Source organism: Lampetra planeri, chromosome 61, assembly GCF_965212315.1.
Source record: "Lampetra planeri chromosome 61, kcLamPlan1.2.h2, whole genome shotgun sequence".
In the NCBI taxonomy this organism is placed as follows: Eukaryota; Metazoa; Chordata; class Hyperoartia; order Petromyzontiformes; family Petromyzontidae; genus Lampetra; species Lampetra planeri.
Window position 1 is genome coordinate 450,103 of NC_136167.1, and position 15,482 is coordinate 465,584.

The window sequence follows — 15,482 nt, forward strand, 5'->3', positions numbered from 1 at the left end:
TGTTGGGCAGCTAAAGCGAGCTAGGCGCGTGAGCGAGCGAGCGTGTGAGCGATTGAGCGAGCGAGCGTGTGAGCGATTGAGCGAGCGATGCGTTGGTCAGCTAAAGCGAGCTAGGCGCGAGAGCGAGCGAGCGTGTGAGCGATTGAGCGAGCGAGCGAGCGTGTGAGCGATGCGTTGGTCAGCTAAAGCGAGCTAGGCGCGAGAGCGAGCGAGCGTGTGAGCGATTGAGCGAGCGAGCGTGTGAGCGATTGAGCGAGCGATGTGTTCGGCAGCTAAAGCGAGCTAGGCGCGTGAGCGAGCGAGCGATCGCGATGGAACCCCGCTGATCCGGAGGGGAAGCGCGTACGTGGTTGAATCTGCGAGTGAAGGCGACGACGTTGGGTGCGAGGCTGTGCTTCTCTTTCCTGTTCCACCCGCAGCTCGACAGCTCCTGCCGGCGTCACGCACGCAACACGGTTCACAATTATAACGTAACGACAATGACGATGACAACGTCAAGAACGCAACACGGTTCACAATTATAACGTAACGACAATGACGATGACAACGTCAAGAACGCAACGCGGTTCACAATTATAACGTAACGACAATGACGATGAAAACGTCAAGAACGCAACGCGGTTCACAATTATAACGTAACGATGACGACGATGATAACGTCACGCACGCAACACGGTTCACAATTATAACGTAACGACAATGACGATGACAACGTCAAGAACGCAACGCGGTTCACAATTATAACGTAACGACAATGACGACGATGATAACGTCAAGGACGCAACACGGTTCACAATTATAACGTAACGACAATGACGATGACAACGTCAAGAACGCAACGCGGTTCACAATTATAATGTAACGACGATGACGATGATAACGTCAAGAACGCAACACGGTTCACAATTATAATGTAACGACGATGACGATGATAACGTCAAGAACGCAACACGGTTCACAATTATAATGTAACGACGATGACAACATATTCTTGGTTCTTTCGGTAAAGTCACGTAGAAGGGAAATAAATAAAAAATATTAATATAAAACAAAAGAAAATATTATTTCCCTTCTACGTGACTTTACCGAAAGAACCAAGAATATGAATCCCTGCAGTCACGAAAGCTTTAAATCAAGACGATGACAACGTCAAGAATGCAACACTATTCACAATTCTAACGTAACGACGACGACGATGATAACATCAAGGACGCAACACTATTAACAATGATTACGTGACGACAATGATAACGGCAAGCGACCAGCACGGTTCACAATTATAACCTATAATGGTAGGTTTTTACCCTTTTAACTGGTACAAAACTGACACCTTTATTTTTGTACCAGTTAAAAGGGTAAAAACCTACCATTATATTTTGCCACTGGTAAAAGAGATCTCATAGTGTAAATTATAACCTAACCACACTGATGATTATTATGTCATGCACGCAGCACGAGTGGAGACAGAAAAACATCGCCACTGGGGAGACAAAGGCGGCCGGGCGTGGTGCTGGCCACCCACCCCCTCGTGTGCCACAGTGCCGATCACAGGTGCTCGCTAACAGCACTTGCCCCAGCAGTCTGTTAAGGCTACAGGGCTAGCTTTCTTTACTCTTAGGCTTTTTCGGTAAAGTCACGAAGGTAAAAAATAAAAGTTGTAGAAGTAATAATAGAAATAAAATAATAAATCACGACGTTTCGGAGGCAGCACAAGTCTCCGTCATCAGGTGGGACCGTCACAGCTAAATTTGCTGTATCGAGTGAGACAAATTTTTTTTATTATAAAGAAATGTAATCATAATCTTAAATATCATCATCATCCCTCCCCATAATCACCTTCATATCAACACCATCATCATTTTAAACATTATCATTATACTCATCATCTCCATTGTCATTGGTGTTGTCTGTTCTCATCAGTAACAATGTCTGTGTATATGTGTATAATCTGACTCTTTCGTATTTGTCTGTGGTGATGGTGTGGAGCGGTGGTGTAGCGGTTAGCGCTACGCTGCGCGACGAAAACATTTTTTGCCTCACTTGATACAGTAAATCTGGCTGTGAAGGTCCCACCTGATGACGCAGACTTGTGTTGCCTCCGAAACGTCGTGATTTTTATTTTATTTCTAATATTATTTCTATTAATTTTATTTTTTTACCTACGTGACTTTACCGAAACAGCCTAAGAGTATGAATCCTTGCAGTCACGAAAGCTTCAAATCTAGAACTATCTTCTTGTTTCTTTCGGTAAAGTCACGTAGAACGGAAATAATAAAATAATAAAAATAAAACATCATAAAATAATTCTCACGACGTTTCGGCCACAACGCAAGCAGCCGTGAGAATTATTTTATGTTTTATTTTTATCATTTTATCCTTTCCCTTCTACGTGACTTTACCGAAAGAACCAAGAAGATGAATCCCTGCAGTCACGAAAGCTTCAAATCTAGAACCATCTTTCTTTGTTTTACGCGACCACATTTGTACTCTCACGATCCTATCCCCAAACAAGACAGAGCCCTCGTGTCTTGCGCCAGTCAGGCTAGCCGGCTTGTTGTTCTTCCAGATCCTTATCATTGCCATTGTGAAGGAGCTTACCTCTGGTTGAATGGCTTTGAAGACCGGGCAATCCATCAACGTTATCTGACTCTGTGTGCAAGCGTAACGAAAAACAACCAAGATTAAACCATTGTTCCAGACAGGGGGCACACACAACCGTGCAGGCTGGAGGGTGGCTCAATAGGCAACTGGCTGTGGCGCCTCACGGCAAGAGAGACCTGGGTTCGACTCCCGATTCGGGCGATTTTCTGCGTGGAGAGTTGGTATGGCCTCCCACCCCACCCCCCGCCGTTCTGCACGGTGTGAGCGAGTGTAGCGAGTTCGTGACCCCGGCGAGCCGGGATCGACTCCTGCTCAAGGCCAACGCCCGTGACGATTATCCGAAGCGGTCCTGGGCCTCCGCTAGGTCGACTCGGCCTTAAATTAGCACCTGGTGTGTTAACGTCGCCTCCGGGGAGACCAAGGCGGACGGGTGTGGTGCTGAAAACCGTGCCGGCCTTCATAGGTGACGCTCGCTAACAGCACTTGCCCCTACAGTCTGTTACAGATTCTAGTTTCTTTCGGTAAAGTCACGTAAATAGAAAACAAAAAATGTGAAAAATGTAATATAAAATATAAATACTAAAATAACATTTTCATAATAAAAACTAAAAGAAAAATAATACATTGAAAATAACAAAAGCCAAGTCTGTAACAGGCTACACGGAGGGATCTTTGTCTTTGATCGCGACGGTAAAGGCACGTGGCCGCGGGCAACGCGAAATATTTTGGCTCCGACGTTCCCTCGGCCGCTCGGAGAGAGATTACGCAGATTTTCCTGGCCACTGCTTTAGGAGGCTGTTGGAAAATAAAAATTAATTAAAATAACCGGAGAAGGGGGGGGGGGATGCTTACGTAACGGTCTTGTCGGAAGCAATCGGTGCGCGCTGGGCTGCTTGCACATCCAGAAAATATCGCTATCATTCGCCGTTCCCGTTTTTGCAGTGTACGTAACGTGCGCACGTACGTGTGGTTACAAGCTGGTTTCGCTTGTGGGTAACGTCTGTTGTTAGGGTAGTGCAACGGTTAACGCCGCGCCTGCGGACCTGGCGACCCGAGATCGATTCCCGAATACGGCCCCTCCAAAGGGAACCGGTCCTCCGTACGGACGGATCGATTCCCTCCTCGGGAACCGGTCCTCCGTACGGACGGATCGATTCCCTCTATGGGAACCGGTCCTCCGTACGGACGGATCGATTCCCTCCTCGGGAACCGGTCCTCCGTACGGACGGACTAGATTCCCTCTATGGGAACCGGTCCTCCGTACGGACGGACTCGATTCCCTCCTCGGGAACCGTTCCTCCGTACGGACGGATCGATTCCCTACTCGGGAACCGATCCTCCGTACGGACGGACTCGATTCCCTCCTCGGGAACCGGTCCTCCGTACGGACGGATCGATTCCCTCCTCGGGAACCGTTCCTCCGTACGGACGGACTCGATTCCCTCCTCGGGAACCGGTCCTCCGTACGGACAGACTCGATTCCCTCCTCGGGAACTGTTCCTCCGTACGGACGGACTCGATTCCCTCCTCGGGAACCGGTCCTCCGTACGGACGGATCGATTCCCTCCTCGGGAACCGTTCCTCCGTACGGACGGATCGATTCCCTCCTCGGGAACCGGTCCTCCGTACGGACGGATCGATTCCCTCCTCGGGAACCGGTCCTCCGTACGGACGGACTTGATTCCCTCCTTGGGGAACCGGTCCTCCGTACGAACGGACTTGATTCCCTCTATGGGGAACCGGTCCTCCGTACGGACGGATCGATTCCCTCCTCGGGAACCGGTCCTCCGTACGGACGGACTCGGTTCCCGACGTGAGGGAACGTGGAGTTTCCACGTGACGAGAGTGCGTTTGCGGGCGGGTGGAGGTGGGTGGAGGTGGTGGGAGGTGGGTGGAGGTGGGTGGAGGTGGGTGGAGGTGGGTCCTCACCGCGAACTCCTCGGGCGTGACCTTGAGCACGTCGAACACCACCGCGTCGTAGCTCTTAGACATCTGCGAGGCGGCCGACGGCTTCTCCGACATCGACTCCGTGCTGCTGGTCGACTGGCAGGGGGGCGGGCGGGAGACAGAGAGAGAGAGAGAGGACGATGACGACAAAAAATAAATAAACAAAAGCTTTATGGTTTTTTGTTATCCGGTAAGGCACCCACACCACTGAGCCATGTTGCTCGTTTTCAGAAGTGACCCTGGCCACGAAATGTGGCTTGTCACCATTAGGTGGAAATTCATAGCAGCTCAAATACTCTGAACGCGTGACGTCGATTTCAGAAAAAGCAGAGGACCCGGAGAAAAAACACGCGACCACGGGGGAGAGAGACATCGTCAGGGTCGGGATCGAATCCACGACCTCCTGCACACCAGGCGAGGTAGTTAACATCTCCTAGCCACCGTGATGATGATGATGAGAGAGAGAGACACGCAAACTCCAAACATAGCGTCAGGCGTCGTCAGGGTCGGGATCGAACCCACGACCTTCTGCATAGCAGGCGAGGTAGTTCACATCTGATCATGATGTTGACGATCCCTAGCAGTGAGTGTAGCTACAAAGCTACCACCACCACCACTGTCACCACTGTCTCCATCATTACATTACCACGACCACCACCATGACATCACCACCATCGGATCACCACAACCACCGCCACCATCACCCACCTCAGGTGCCTGAGCACAGGAGGACGCATTGTGGCTTTTGTTCCCGACCGCCATGTCCATAGCTCAGGGCCGGGCCTCCCGCCGTCATGGGCTCACAGCGCCGGCACCTGACGCACGCAACAACAACAACAACAATCACCGACAACAACAACAACAACGCGTTCTTTCCACTTTATTTATACATTTTTCCGTATCGCACCCCCGACTGTGATCGCATTCGGAGATCTCGCAGAGCAGAGAGCAGTTGCCGCGACCTTTCACGTTGCCAAGACGACGCTGTCAAGGCGACGGCCCGCGGAAGAGGATACCACAGATCTAGCTCCGAGGCGTACGTAAGTGTAGTGAATTATGTACTGCATCCCAGTGTGGTGTATAGTGGTGTATCGTAGAATGTATGTGTGTTCAACTTCTTTCGCACAGTACGTAGCCAAACGTGCTAATCGGAGGTGCAGTGTTGAGTCTATGGGCAGTGTTGAGTCTATGGGCAGTGTTGAGTCTATGGGTAGTGTTGAGTCTATGGGCAGTGTTGAGTCTATGGGCAGTGTTGAGTCTATGGGCAGTGTTGAGTCTATGGGCAGTGTTGAGTCTATGGGTAGTGTTGAGTCTATGGGTAGTGTTGAGTCTATGGGCAGTGTTGAGTCTATGGGCAGTGTTGAGTCTATGGGTCTCAGTGTTGAGTCTATGGGCAGTGTTGAGTCTATGGGTAGTGTTGAGTCTATGGGCAGTGTTGAGTCTATGGGTAGTGTTGAGTCTATGGGTCTCAGTGTTGAGTCTATGGGCAGTGTTGAGTCTATGGGCAGTGTTGAGTCTATGGGTAGTGTTGAGTCTCTGGAATCACAGCTGCGTGTCATCGGCTCGCGGTCCGCATGCAGCCCGTTGTTACATTCAACAGCGACCTCCCTCTGACCCCAAATTTCCAACGAGTAGGATTATTTGGACTCGGTCCTTCCGTACTCGGAGACACATTTGGGCCTGCAGAAACAAAACAAAATACGAATTAGCTGTTCCACACCCACCCCCCCCCCCCCATGATTCCAGACTCATGGGGGTCACCCCGTGGAGTTGGCCCGGCTCCGGACTTCTCCCCAACCAACGGACGCCCCCAGGCACCTCGGTGCCCTCGTTTCTCCCGCGGTGCTACCGAATAAAGGGACGTTATGACCGCTGTTTGTTTTGACAGACACAAAGGGAGTCGCGGGAGGGGTTGTGGGCTCAATGGGAGGCCCAGGCAGATGTCGCTGTGGGGGGGGGGGTGGGCGCGGGGGCCCTTGGGGTGTCCCACCCCCCTAGACACAGAGTCGACAAGAACACAAACACAGTTCGTATCGCATTGCAGACATCATTTTAAGGCCGCGTGTCAATGAAGGAAAGAAATTAACCCGTAAAAACAAAGTTTTTCACTATAAATCCTTTATATGCGTGGCGGCTAGAGTCCTCTCGTCCTCTGTCTTGAGATGGCTGCCACCTATGGGTCAGATGATTGCCTGCCACCATTAAGCAATTGGTAATTAAATATAAAAAAAAAAATTCCTAAAAAGTGTAAAATTTTGGAAAAACATTTTCACGAAAATGAATTGTCACGCACAACGAGTCTGTGGGCAAAATGTCAGCTCGATTGGATCACGGGAAGTGGGTTAAAAAACGACCGAAAGATTTGCACGGTCGTAAGAGCGCAAGCAAGCAAGCAAGTGAACTTAATATAAAGGATTTAAAAAAGGGTCTTACTGATCAGTGTGCTTAAACCTGTTTCTCAAGTGGAGTGTGGTTGGTGGTCTCAGCCCCTGGAAATCAACGACCCATATAGAGACCCATTAGACTTGCACAGGCTATCACAACAACCACCACTAAGTGGGGGTGACGTCGCCACGGTGCTTGTGCCATGCTAGGTGCGCTCTGAGGCCATGTGAAGTGTCGAATGCCCGCTGGCAGGAGGTCAAGGAACAGACCCAAGTGCCATGGGTTGACCGACTGAGATGACCAGCTGTACCCCCCTACTGTGCCAACTTGGCTGTGTTTTAGCCGCCTGGCACTCTGCCCGTTGTTGTGAGCGTCGTCCCTCTGCCCTCCGTTGTTGCTGGAGGGCGACTGCCTCCAACTGCCCAGCAGCGTCCTTCACGGACCTCCTCCACAGAGGCCGAACTTGACACCGCGTGTACCAACAATCGGCAATTCCGATCAGCTCCACATCCTTCTGTACCACATCAGCCCATCTCTCTTCCCTCGCTCGTGCATAGAATACACAGACCCACAGACTCACATTGCAATTCAGACTCACATGGAATCCACAGGCTCACACAAATACAAAGATTCCCCGTGTAGCATTAACAGACTGTTTGGGCAAGTGCTGTTAGCGAGCACCTATGAAGGCCAGCACAATACGCATGGGGGTGGGTGGCCAGCACGATGCCTGATCGCCTTTGTCTCCCCAGTGGTGATGTTCACGACACACCACACCAGGCATTCATTTGAGGTGCAGGACCGGTTCAGATATTTGTCAAAGATGTTGGCCACTAGCGGGAATCGAACTCGGGTCGCCGGGTTCGTAGCGCAGCGTAGCACTAACCGCTACACTACCACCCCTCAGGCTCAGACAGACCACACACAGACTCGCGTGAAGACCTGCAGACGTACATTCCCTTATGCAGAGGAGGCATACAGACCAGAGGTCGCAACCGGGTACCCGATACCCGTACCCTACCCGATACCCGGCTACCCGTACCCGGCCGGGTACGGGTACCCGTTTGCGACCCTGGTGCGGCTGGGTACGGGTAGGCCGTGAATCACTGGTGAGTAACCGTTTGTCACTCATTTCCCAACGTCTTGTCTCTTCTCACAATTCAAGTTCCTAGAATCAACCCACCCGCGACTGCAACATGGCTTCATCCCAGAGGTCGCAATCAGGTACCCGATACCCGTACCTTACCTGATATCTGGCCGGGTACGGGTAGGGTACGGGTACGTATGGGTACAGGTACCCGTTTGCGACCCTGGTGCGGCCGGGTACGGGTACGGGTAAGGAATCAAAACCCGTTTGCGACCTCTGATACAGACTTACACACAGGGATCCAACAAAGTCACAAAGACTTGTTGCCATCAAATTGGGGCTCTCAAGTGTAACGTGCCGATGGTCTCGGCAGCCCGGCCACCGACAACCCACAAAGAGAACCGCATACTTCACCACGCTGGTCAGCGCGGGTTGGCAAAGTCGGTGAGCGCTGACGTGGGAACACACAAGTACAGTACGATAATTACATTTGCCACACCATCGTATGAAGAAGAACACCACGGACATTTCACAAATACGGAAATCCACATTTCGCAACGAACGTGTACAGTGCAAATAAGACATCTCGTGATGATGTTTTTCCACTTTCCGCCGATGATGATGATGATGTTTTTCCATCTCGCTCCTGTTACTGCAATGGGCAAGCGCTGGGCCGATGCCATCACCGCTGGACTCTTTGCCTCTCTGGTGGTTGCGCAAACCGAACCGGATTTCTCTGTAACAGGAGTCTTAGAGTGTTTGCGCAAGCAAGTACGAGCCCACGACTGCCTTCAACCCTTCCTCTTTCAACTGTGACTAACCCTCAATCTTGTGTATAGACATGACGAAGACACACCCAGACAATTTTCATATATGGCTAAGAGACACCCACACGATTTTCATATATGGCTAAGAGACACCCACACAAATTTCATACATGGCTCACAGAAACCCACACAAATTTCATATATGGTTAAGAGAGACCCCATACAATGTTTAGATATGACTAAGAATCACCCAGACAATCTTCATGTGGCTAAGAGAGACCCCATACAATGTTTAGATATGGCTAGGAGAAACCCACACAATGTTTAGATATGGCAAAGAAACACCCAATCTTCATATATGGCTAAGAGAGACCTCATACAATGTTTAGATATGGCTAAGAGAAACCCACACAATGTTTAGATATGGCAAAGAAACACCCAGACAATCTTCATAAATGGCTAAGAGAGACCCCATACAATGTTTAGATATGGCAAAGAAACACCCAGACAATCTTCATATATGGCTAACAGAGACCTCATACAATGTTTAGATATGGTTAATAGAAACCTACACAATGTTTAGATGACTAAGAAACACCTAGACAATCTTCATATATGGCTAAGAGAGACCCCATACAATGTTTAGATATGGTTAATAGAAACCCACACAATGTTTAGATATGACTAAGAAACACCCAGACGATCTTCATATATGGCTAAGAGAGACCCCATACAATGTTTAGATATGGTTAATAGAAACCCACAATGTTTAGATATGACTAAGAAACACCCAGACAATCTTCATATGTGGCTAAGAGAGACTCCATACAATGTTTAGATATGGCTGCATTAATGCCTATATTTCCACAAGGCAGCTAAATTCAACCCAAAGAACTGTCATTACTCTTTGGTTCTTTCGGTAAAGTCACGTAGGTATAAAATAAAATAAATCCCGACGTTTCGGGCGCAACACAAGCATCCATCATCAGGTGGGAAAGCAGACCATGCTTTTATTTAAATCCTTTATATTAAGTTCACTTGCTTGCTTGCGCGCTTACGACCGTGCAAATCTTTCGGTCGTTTTTAACCCACTTCCCGTGATCCAATCGAGCTGACATTTTGCACACAGACTCGTTGTGCGTGACAATTTATTTTCGTGAAAAAATGTTTCCAAAATTTTACACTTTTTAGGAATTTTTTTTTATTTAATTACCAATTGCTTAATGGTGGCAGACAATCATCTGACCCATAGGTAGCAGCCATCTCAAGCCAGAGGACGAGAGGACTCTAGCCGCCCGTTTCAAAGACCACTTTTTAGGAATTTTTTTTTATTTAATTACCAATTGCTTAATGGTGGCAGACAATCATCTGACCCATAGGTAGCAGCCATCTCAAGCCAGAGGACGAGAGGACTCTAGCCGCCCGTTTCAAAGACCAATGTGGGCTGGGTTGTGGCCCATTGAACACGCATATAAAGGATTTATAGTGAAAAACTTTGTTTTCACGGGTTAATTTTTTTCTACCGACGCGACTTTACCGGAAGAACCAAAGAGTATATATTCCTGCAGTCACGAAAGCTTCAAATCAAGATTGAACTGGCATTACTTCCGCCCTCAAATTTCCATTCTTTCCAATCTCTCACGAATAAATAATAATAGTAACTTGGTATCCATAAGAGGTTTATAAACGTGTCGTTAAACCCGCCACCACCCGACACACCTATATTTAAACGCGCTCTGACCCAAAAACCTCTTTCATGGATAATATTGGCCGCGAAAGCCTCGCACGTGCAAAAGTAACCTGCTACATTTTGTATCTGAGCCGCTCTAGTGAGAAGGCCTTTATCCAGCAGTGGAGTGGCCCTCAGGAGGGCTGCACGCACAACGACATCAACATTCGTCCCTCCCCCCCTCCAGATGATCTCGACAGAGCAAGAAATTTGCTTGAAATTGTTTTACAGACGCTGAACAACAGGTTTCAAGCTTTCGTGACTGCAAGGATTCATACTCTTAGGTTTTTTCAGTAGGTAAAAAATAATAAAAATAAAAAGTAAGAAATTCTAATAAATCAATTAAATCACGACGTTTTTTCGGTCTTTACCGAAAGAACTAAGAGTATTGTAAATGTTGTCGTGGGTTTCACTCTCCGACGCACAATCGATGTGCGGCTGTACCGGGAAACGAAACGTTTTGTTTATGTGACACAAACCTACCTTGCTAGTTGACGGTGCGGGGTGGTGGTGGCGAGTTTAACGACGCGACATTTATATTTACACGATCTTAACCCCCCAACAAAACCTCTATTTGTGGATGATATCGGTCGCGAAAGCCCACGTGTTAGACAGAGTAAACCCACTCCAACATTTACAATTGGAGTCACCGTGACGTTTCGCCGGTATTAACAACAACCACCACAAGCAGCCTCATCAGACGACAGCCAGAATTGAATTGCAAATGTTGGAGTGGGTTTAACGCTCCACACACACACAACCGGTTAGTGCTGAACCAGTAACGAATTGGCCACGTTCTTACTCTTTGTTTTTTTTCGGTAAAGTCACGTAGGTAAAACAATAAAATAAATGAAAACAACTAAATTAAATCACGACGTTTCGGAGGCAACACAAGCCTCCCTCGTCAGGTGTAAAAAAGGACACAGCAAAATAACGAACTAAAAAAGGCACAGCAAAATAACTAACCATTTTGCTGTGCCTTTTTAAATCCTTTATATTAAGTTCACTTGCTTGCTTGCGCGCTTATGACCGTGCAAATCTTTCGGTCGTTTTTTAACCCACTTCCCGTGATCCAATCGAGCTGACATTTTGCACACAGACTCGTTGTGCGTGATAATTTATTTTCGTGAACATTTTTTTCCATAACTTTACACTGTTAAGGAAAAAAAATTATATTTAATTACCAATTGCTTAATGGTGGCAGGCAATCATCTGACCCATAGGTGGCAGCCATCTCAAGCCAGAGGACGAGAGGACTCTAGCCGCCACGCATATAAAGGATTTATAGTGAAAAACTTTGTTTTTACGGGTTCATTTTTTTACACCTGATGAGAGAGGCTTGTGTTGCCTCCGAAACGTCGTGATTTAATTGAGTTGTTTTCATTTATTTTATTGTTTTATCTACGTGACTTTACCGAAACAAAGAGTATGAATCCTTGCAGTCACGAAAGCTTCAAATCTAGAATTAATGTCCACGTTCTGTTAACGTGACACACCCCCTTACTGATTAGGCCGTGTCAGAGCAGTGGTGGCCGGCTTTATCGATTTCACCCAAAAAGCTCGATTCTGCACAATAACCTGATGTTGTCACCCTCTTAACGCGTTTCACGCAGACCCTTAACCACCAACATCCTCCACTTAGCCAACACTGCTGAGGGCGGGGGGGGATAAGTGGTACGAAATGAGATCCTATTAAGCTTGGCTTCTTGCACGTGAGAGTTCGCGTTGTGGTCAAGAAATCCACGCCCGGCCGCCTTTGTCTCCCCACTGCTGACGATGCACACACAGTACCACACCAGGTACTCACTTAAGGCTGAGTCGACTTAGGGAAGCACCCAGGACCGGTTCAGATATTCCCTAAAAGATGTATGTTTCCTTATACACATAAACACACACACACACATATATACACACACATAACAAGAGTAGCAATCTTCTTGGTTCTTTCGGTAAAGTCACGTAGAAGGGAAGTAAGAAAATAATAAAAATAAAACATAATAAAATAACTCTCACGACGTTTCGGCCACAACGCAAACAGCCGTCCTCAGGTGACGCTGTCTCCCCGACAGACCTGGTCTTCACCTGAGGACGGCTGCCTTGCGTTGTGGCCGAAACGTCGTGAGAATTATTTTATTATGTTTTATTTTTATTATTTTATTACTTCCCTTCTACGTGACTTTACCGAAATAACCAAGAAGATGAATCCCTGCAGTCACGAAAGCTTTAAATCGAAAAGAGTAGCAATAGCTGTCAATCGCCACTAATCGGTAGCGCAGTCACCACAGTGCTTGTGCCAGGCTAGGTGCACATAAAAAAAACACTGCACACACACATAGAAAACACACAAGCTGGACATACACAAACACATATACAGTGTATGTACTTGACAATTCAGCACGGCGTAATTCACGTACCTATACATATAAACGAATATTTCAAAGTGAGCTACTCAAATGAGACACGGAGGCGTTTGGTCATCTGTTTTACAGCCCTGATCAAGTGGTGGAAATTCCACATTCGCAGGGCGGCCGCGAGTCTTATCCATAGGACAGCCACAAAGTGGTACCAACTTTACCGCCCCCGAAGGGATGATGGGCTGTATGTACGTTGGGACTTCTTTAGCAAAGCACGTAGCCAACCGTGCTACTCAGAGGTGCGATTAGCACCATATACACGTCCAGTACTTGTGCGCACCCGTTCACATTAAGCATTTCAAAGCAGCATTAATCATAAACATTTCGCGTACACTTGAACGATTGCGAAATACCGCAGGTGTGTACATTCTAACAAGTGTGTTTACATTCAATTAAAACAAATGTTTCAAAAATACCGGGGGAAATACATACAGCGCGTGAATGTATACGTGCGTGTACAAATACAGGTTCGTACATAGCTAAAAGTATTACACATTTAACACAATTTTTTACGTAAAATACAGTGCGTACACACATACAAACAGCCTTACCGGCACAGTACCTACCAAAACATCACTATAGATTTTACATTTATTGCATTATTTACAAACAAAACTCATACATAACAAGCACAGCGCACGGTTTGACACGGACACGAGTATTTAACAATGCAAACATTTCAGAATTAAACAAAAAAATCTTAACTCCGATGCTACCTGTAACATTCACCGCCTCTCGACTAGTTCCCTCGCCGGGCAGGGTGCCTCTTCTCCCGCGGGTTGCACTAGGCCGCAAAGTCCCTTCCCAGGGACAATCAAAAACGCCGGGTAAATTCGACGGCAGCCGGCGGACTCGAGGTGTAACGCAGATCGCGTCCGGGGATATCGGAATCCTCTCCCGTGCCGTTTCAATTAAACATTCTCACTTTTAACGAAACCCCTTTTTGTTAATTACGCTTCCCTCAGCAAACCGTCTAGCCCCCGCTTAAACATGGCCGTTATAGCGGCTTCACATTCCCTACAACGCATGCGCGCGGTGGCCCCGCTCCGCGGCTTCCCATTGGTCGAGCCGACGGAGAGCCCGAACGGCTCGGATCAATCGCCGCGGTCTGATTGGTCGAGCGCGGTGGACGCCCCTCGGCCAATGGGAGCGCGAGACTCGACGGCTGACGCTTGTCCGCGCTGCGAAATACAAACGCGGGGCGCGGCCACGCGGAATTTTGATAGTCGCGATGCAAAAACAAAATCGATGGCTTCGTCGATTAATCGATTCCGGCAGAAATCGGTTCGTCGAGTCAGAAATCGATACGTGTATTGTGACGGGAGATAAACACCATCGATTTTGTTTTGGTTGGTTATCGATTTTTCGATCCGCAATCGATTGCTGTCGTCACAATGAGCTCGTATTGTGCTGTGGTTGACCTGTACGGCGAGCATACTGGACCCCGGCCATGGTAATGTGGAATTTCCATCACTGACTCAGGGTCGGCAATTGAAATCGAGCGCTTCTTCCACGAGATGACCCGCTTGCTGCAAACCTTTTAAATGCGCCGATTAACTTCATCGTTAAAACACGCATTCATAAACGTTACAAAGATTGGAAAAAAGTTTTTATTTTATTTAAAAACCTACGTGTTAAACTAAATGGTAGAGGTATTCTTTGGGTGTTTCGGTAAAAGTCACGTAGATAGGTTGTAAAGAAAATTTCAAAAAACGACGTTTCGATCGCAACGCAAGCGATGAAAACGCTTTGGTTATTTCGATAAAGTCACCTTAGAAAGAAAAATAAATTAAATAAAAAAATTCGGCGTTTCGTTTGCAACACAAGCAATCGTCATCTGGTAGAAAACAAGCAATGATGACGATCGCTTGTGTTGTGATCGAAACGTCGTAGCAAGAATATGAATTCCTGCAATCACGAAAGCTTTAAGTCGATATTTAAATGGTTGAAGTTTATACTCTTAGGTTTTTTCGGTAAAGTCACGTAGGTAAAACAATAAAATAAAATAATACTAATAATAGTAATAAAATAATAATAAAATAATAAAATTTAAATAATAATAAATGAAAATAAATCAATTAAATCACGACGTTTCGGAGGCAACACAAGTCTGCGTCTTCAGGTGGGACCGTCACAGCTAAATTTACTGTATCAAGTAAATTTGTATCAAAATCTGTATCCAAATTTAGCTGTGACGGTCCCACCTGAAGACGCAGATTTGTGTTGCCTCCGAAACGTCGTGATTTAATTGATTTATTAGAATTTCTTACTTTTAATTTTTATTATTTTTTACCTACTGAAAAAACCTAAGAGTATGAATCCTTGCAGTCACGAAAGCTTCAAACCTAGAAGCTACACTGTGGCTGTAAAGACATGTTAGGCGACGTTTCGGACCAATGGCCCTTCATAAAACAACAAGGGTCCACCGACAAATCTGTTTAATAACTAACACATTCCTGCGGAAGGAGCTGGTAGGAACGTTGGGTTGCTCGGTCAATGGCCTGCAGGGTCAACGGCGGCGTGGTGTATTCCGCAAATATGCCCGACTGTGA

General features: G+C 47.2%; 1 protein-coding gene across 1 annotated transcript in view; it reads right to left on the minus strand.

The window, feature by feature from the left end:
• RALGPS1 (Ral GEF with PH domain and SH3 binding motif 1) overlaps nucleotides 1–9,799 on the minus strand; it is a 76,365-nt gene extending 66,566 nt beyond the window's left edge. Inside the window, 4 exon segments of the mRNA XM_078619140.1 lie at nucleotides 347–430; nucleotides 2,599–2,649; nucleotides 4,531–4,644; nucleotides 5,257–9,799. Coding sequence (XP_078475266.1) covers nucleotides 347–430; nucleotides 2,599–2,649; nucleotides 4,531–4,644; nucleotides 5,257–5,316 — 309 coding nt within the window. The 5' untranslated portion in view covers nucleotides 5,317–9,799.
• Nucleotides 9,800–15,482: the final 5,683 nt, after the last annotated feature.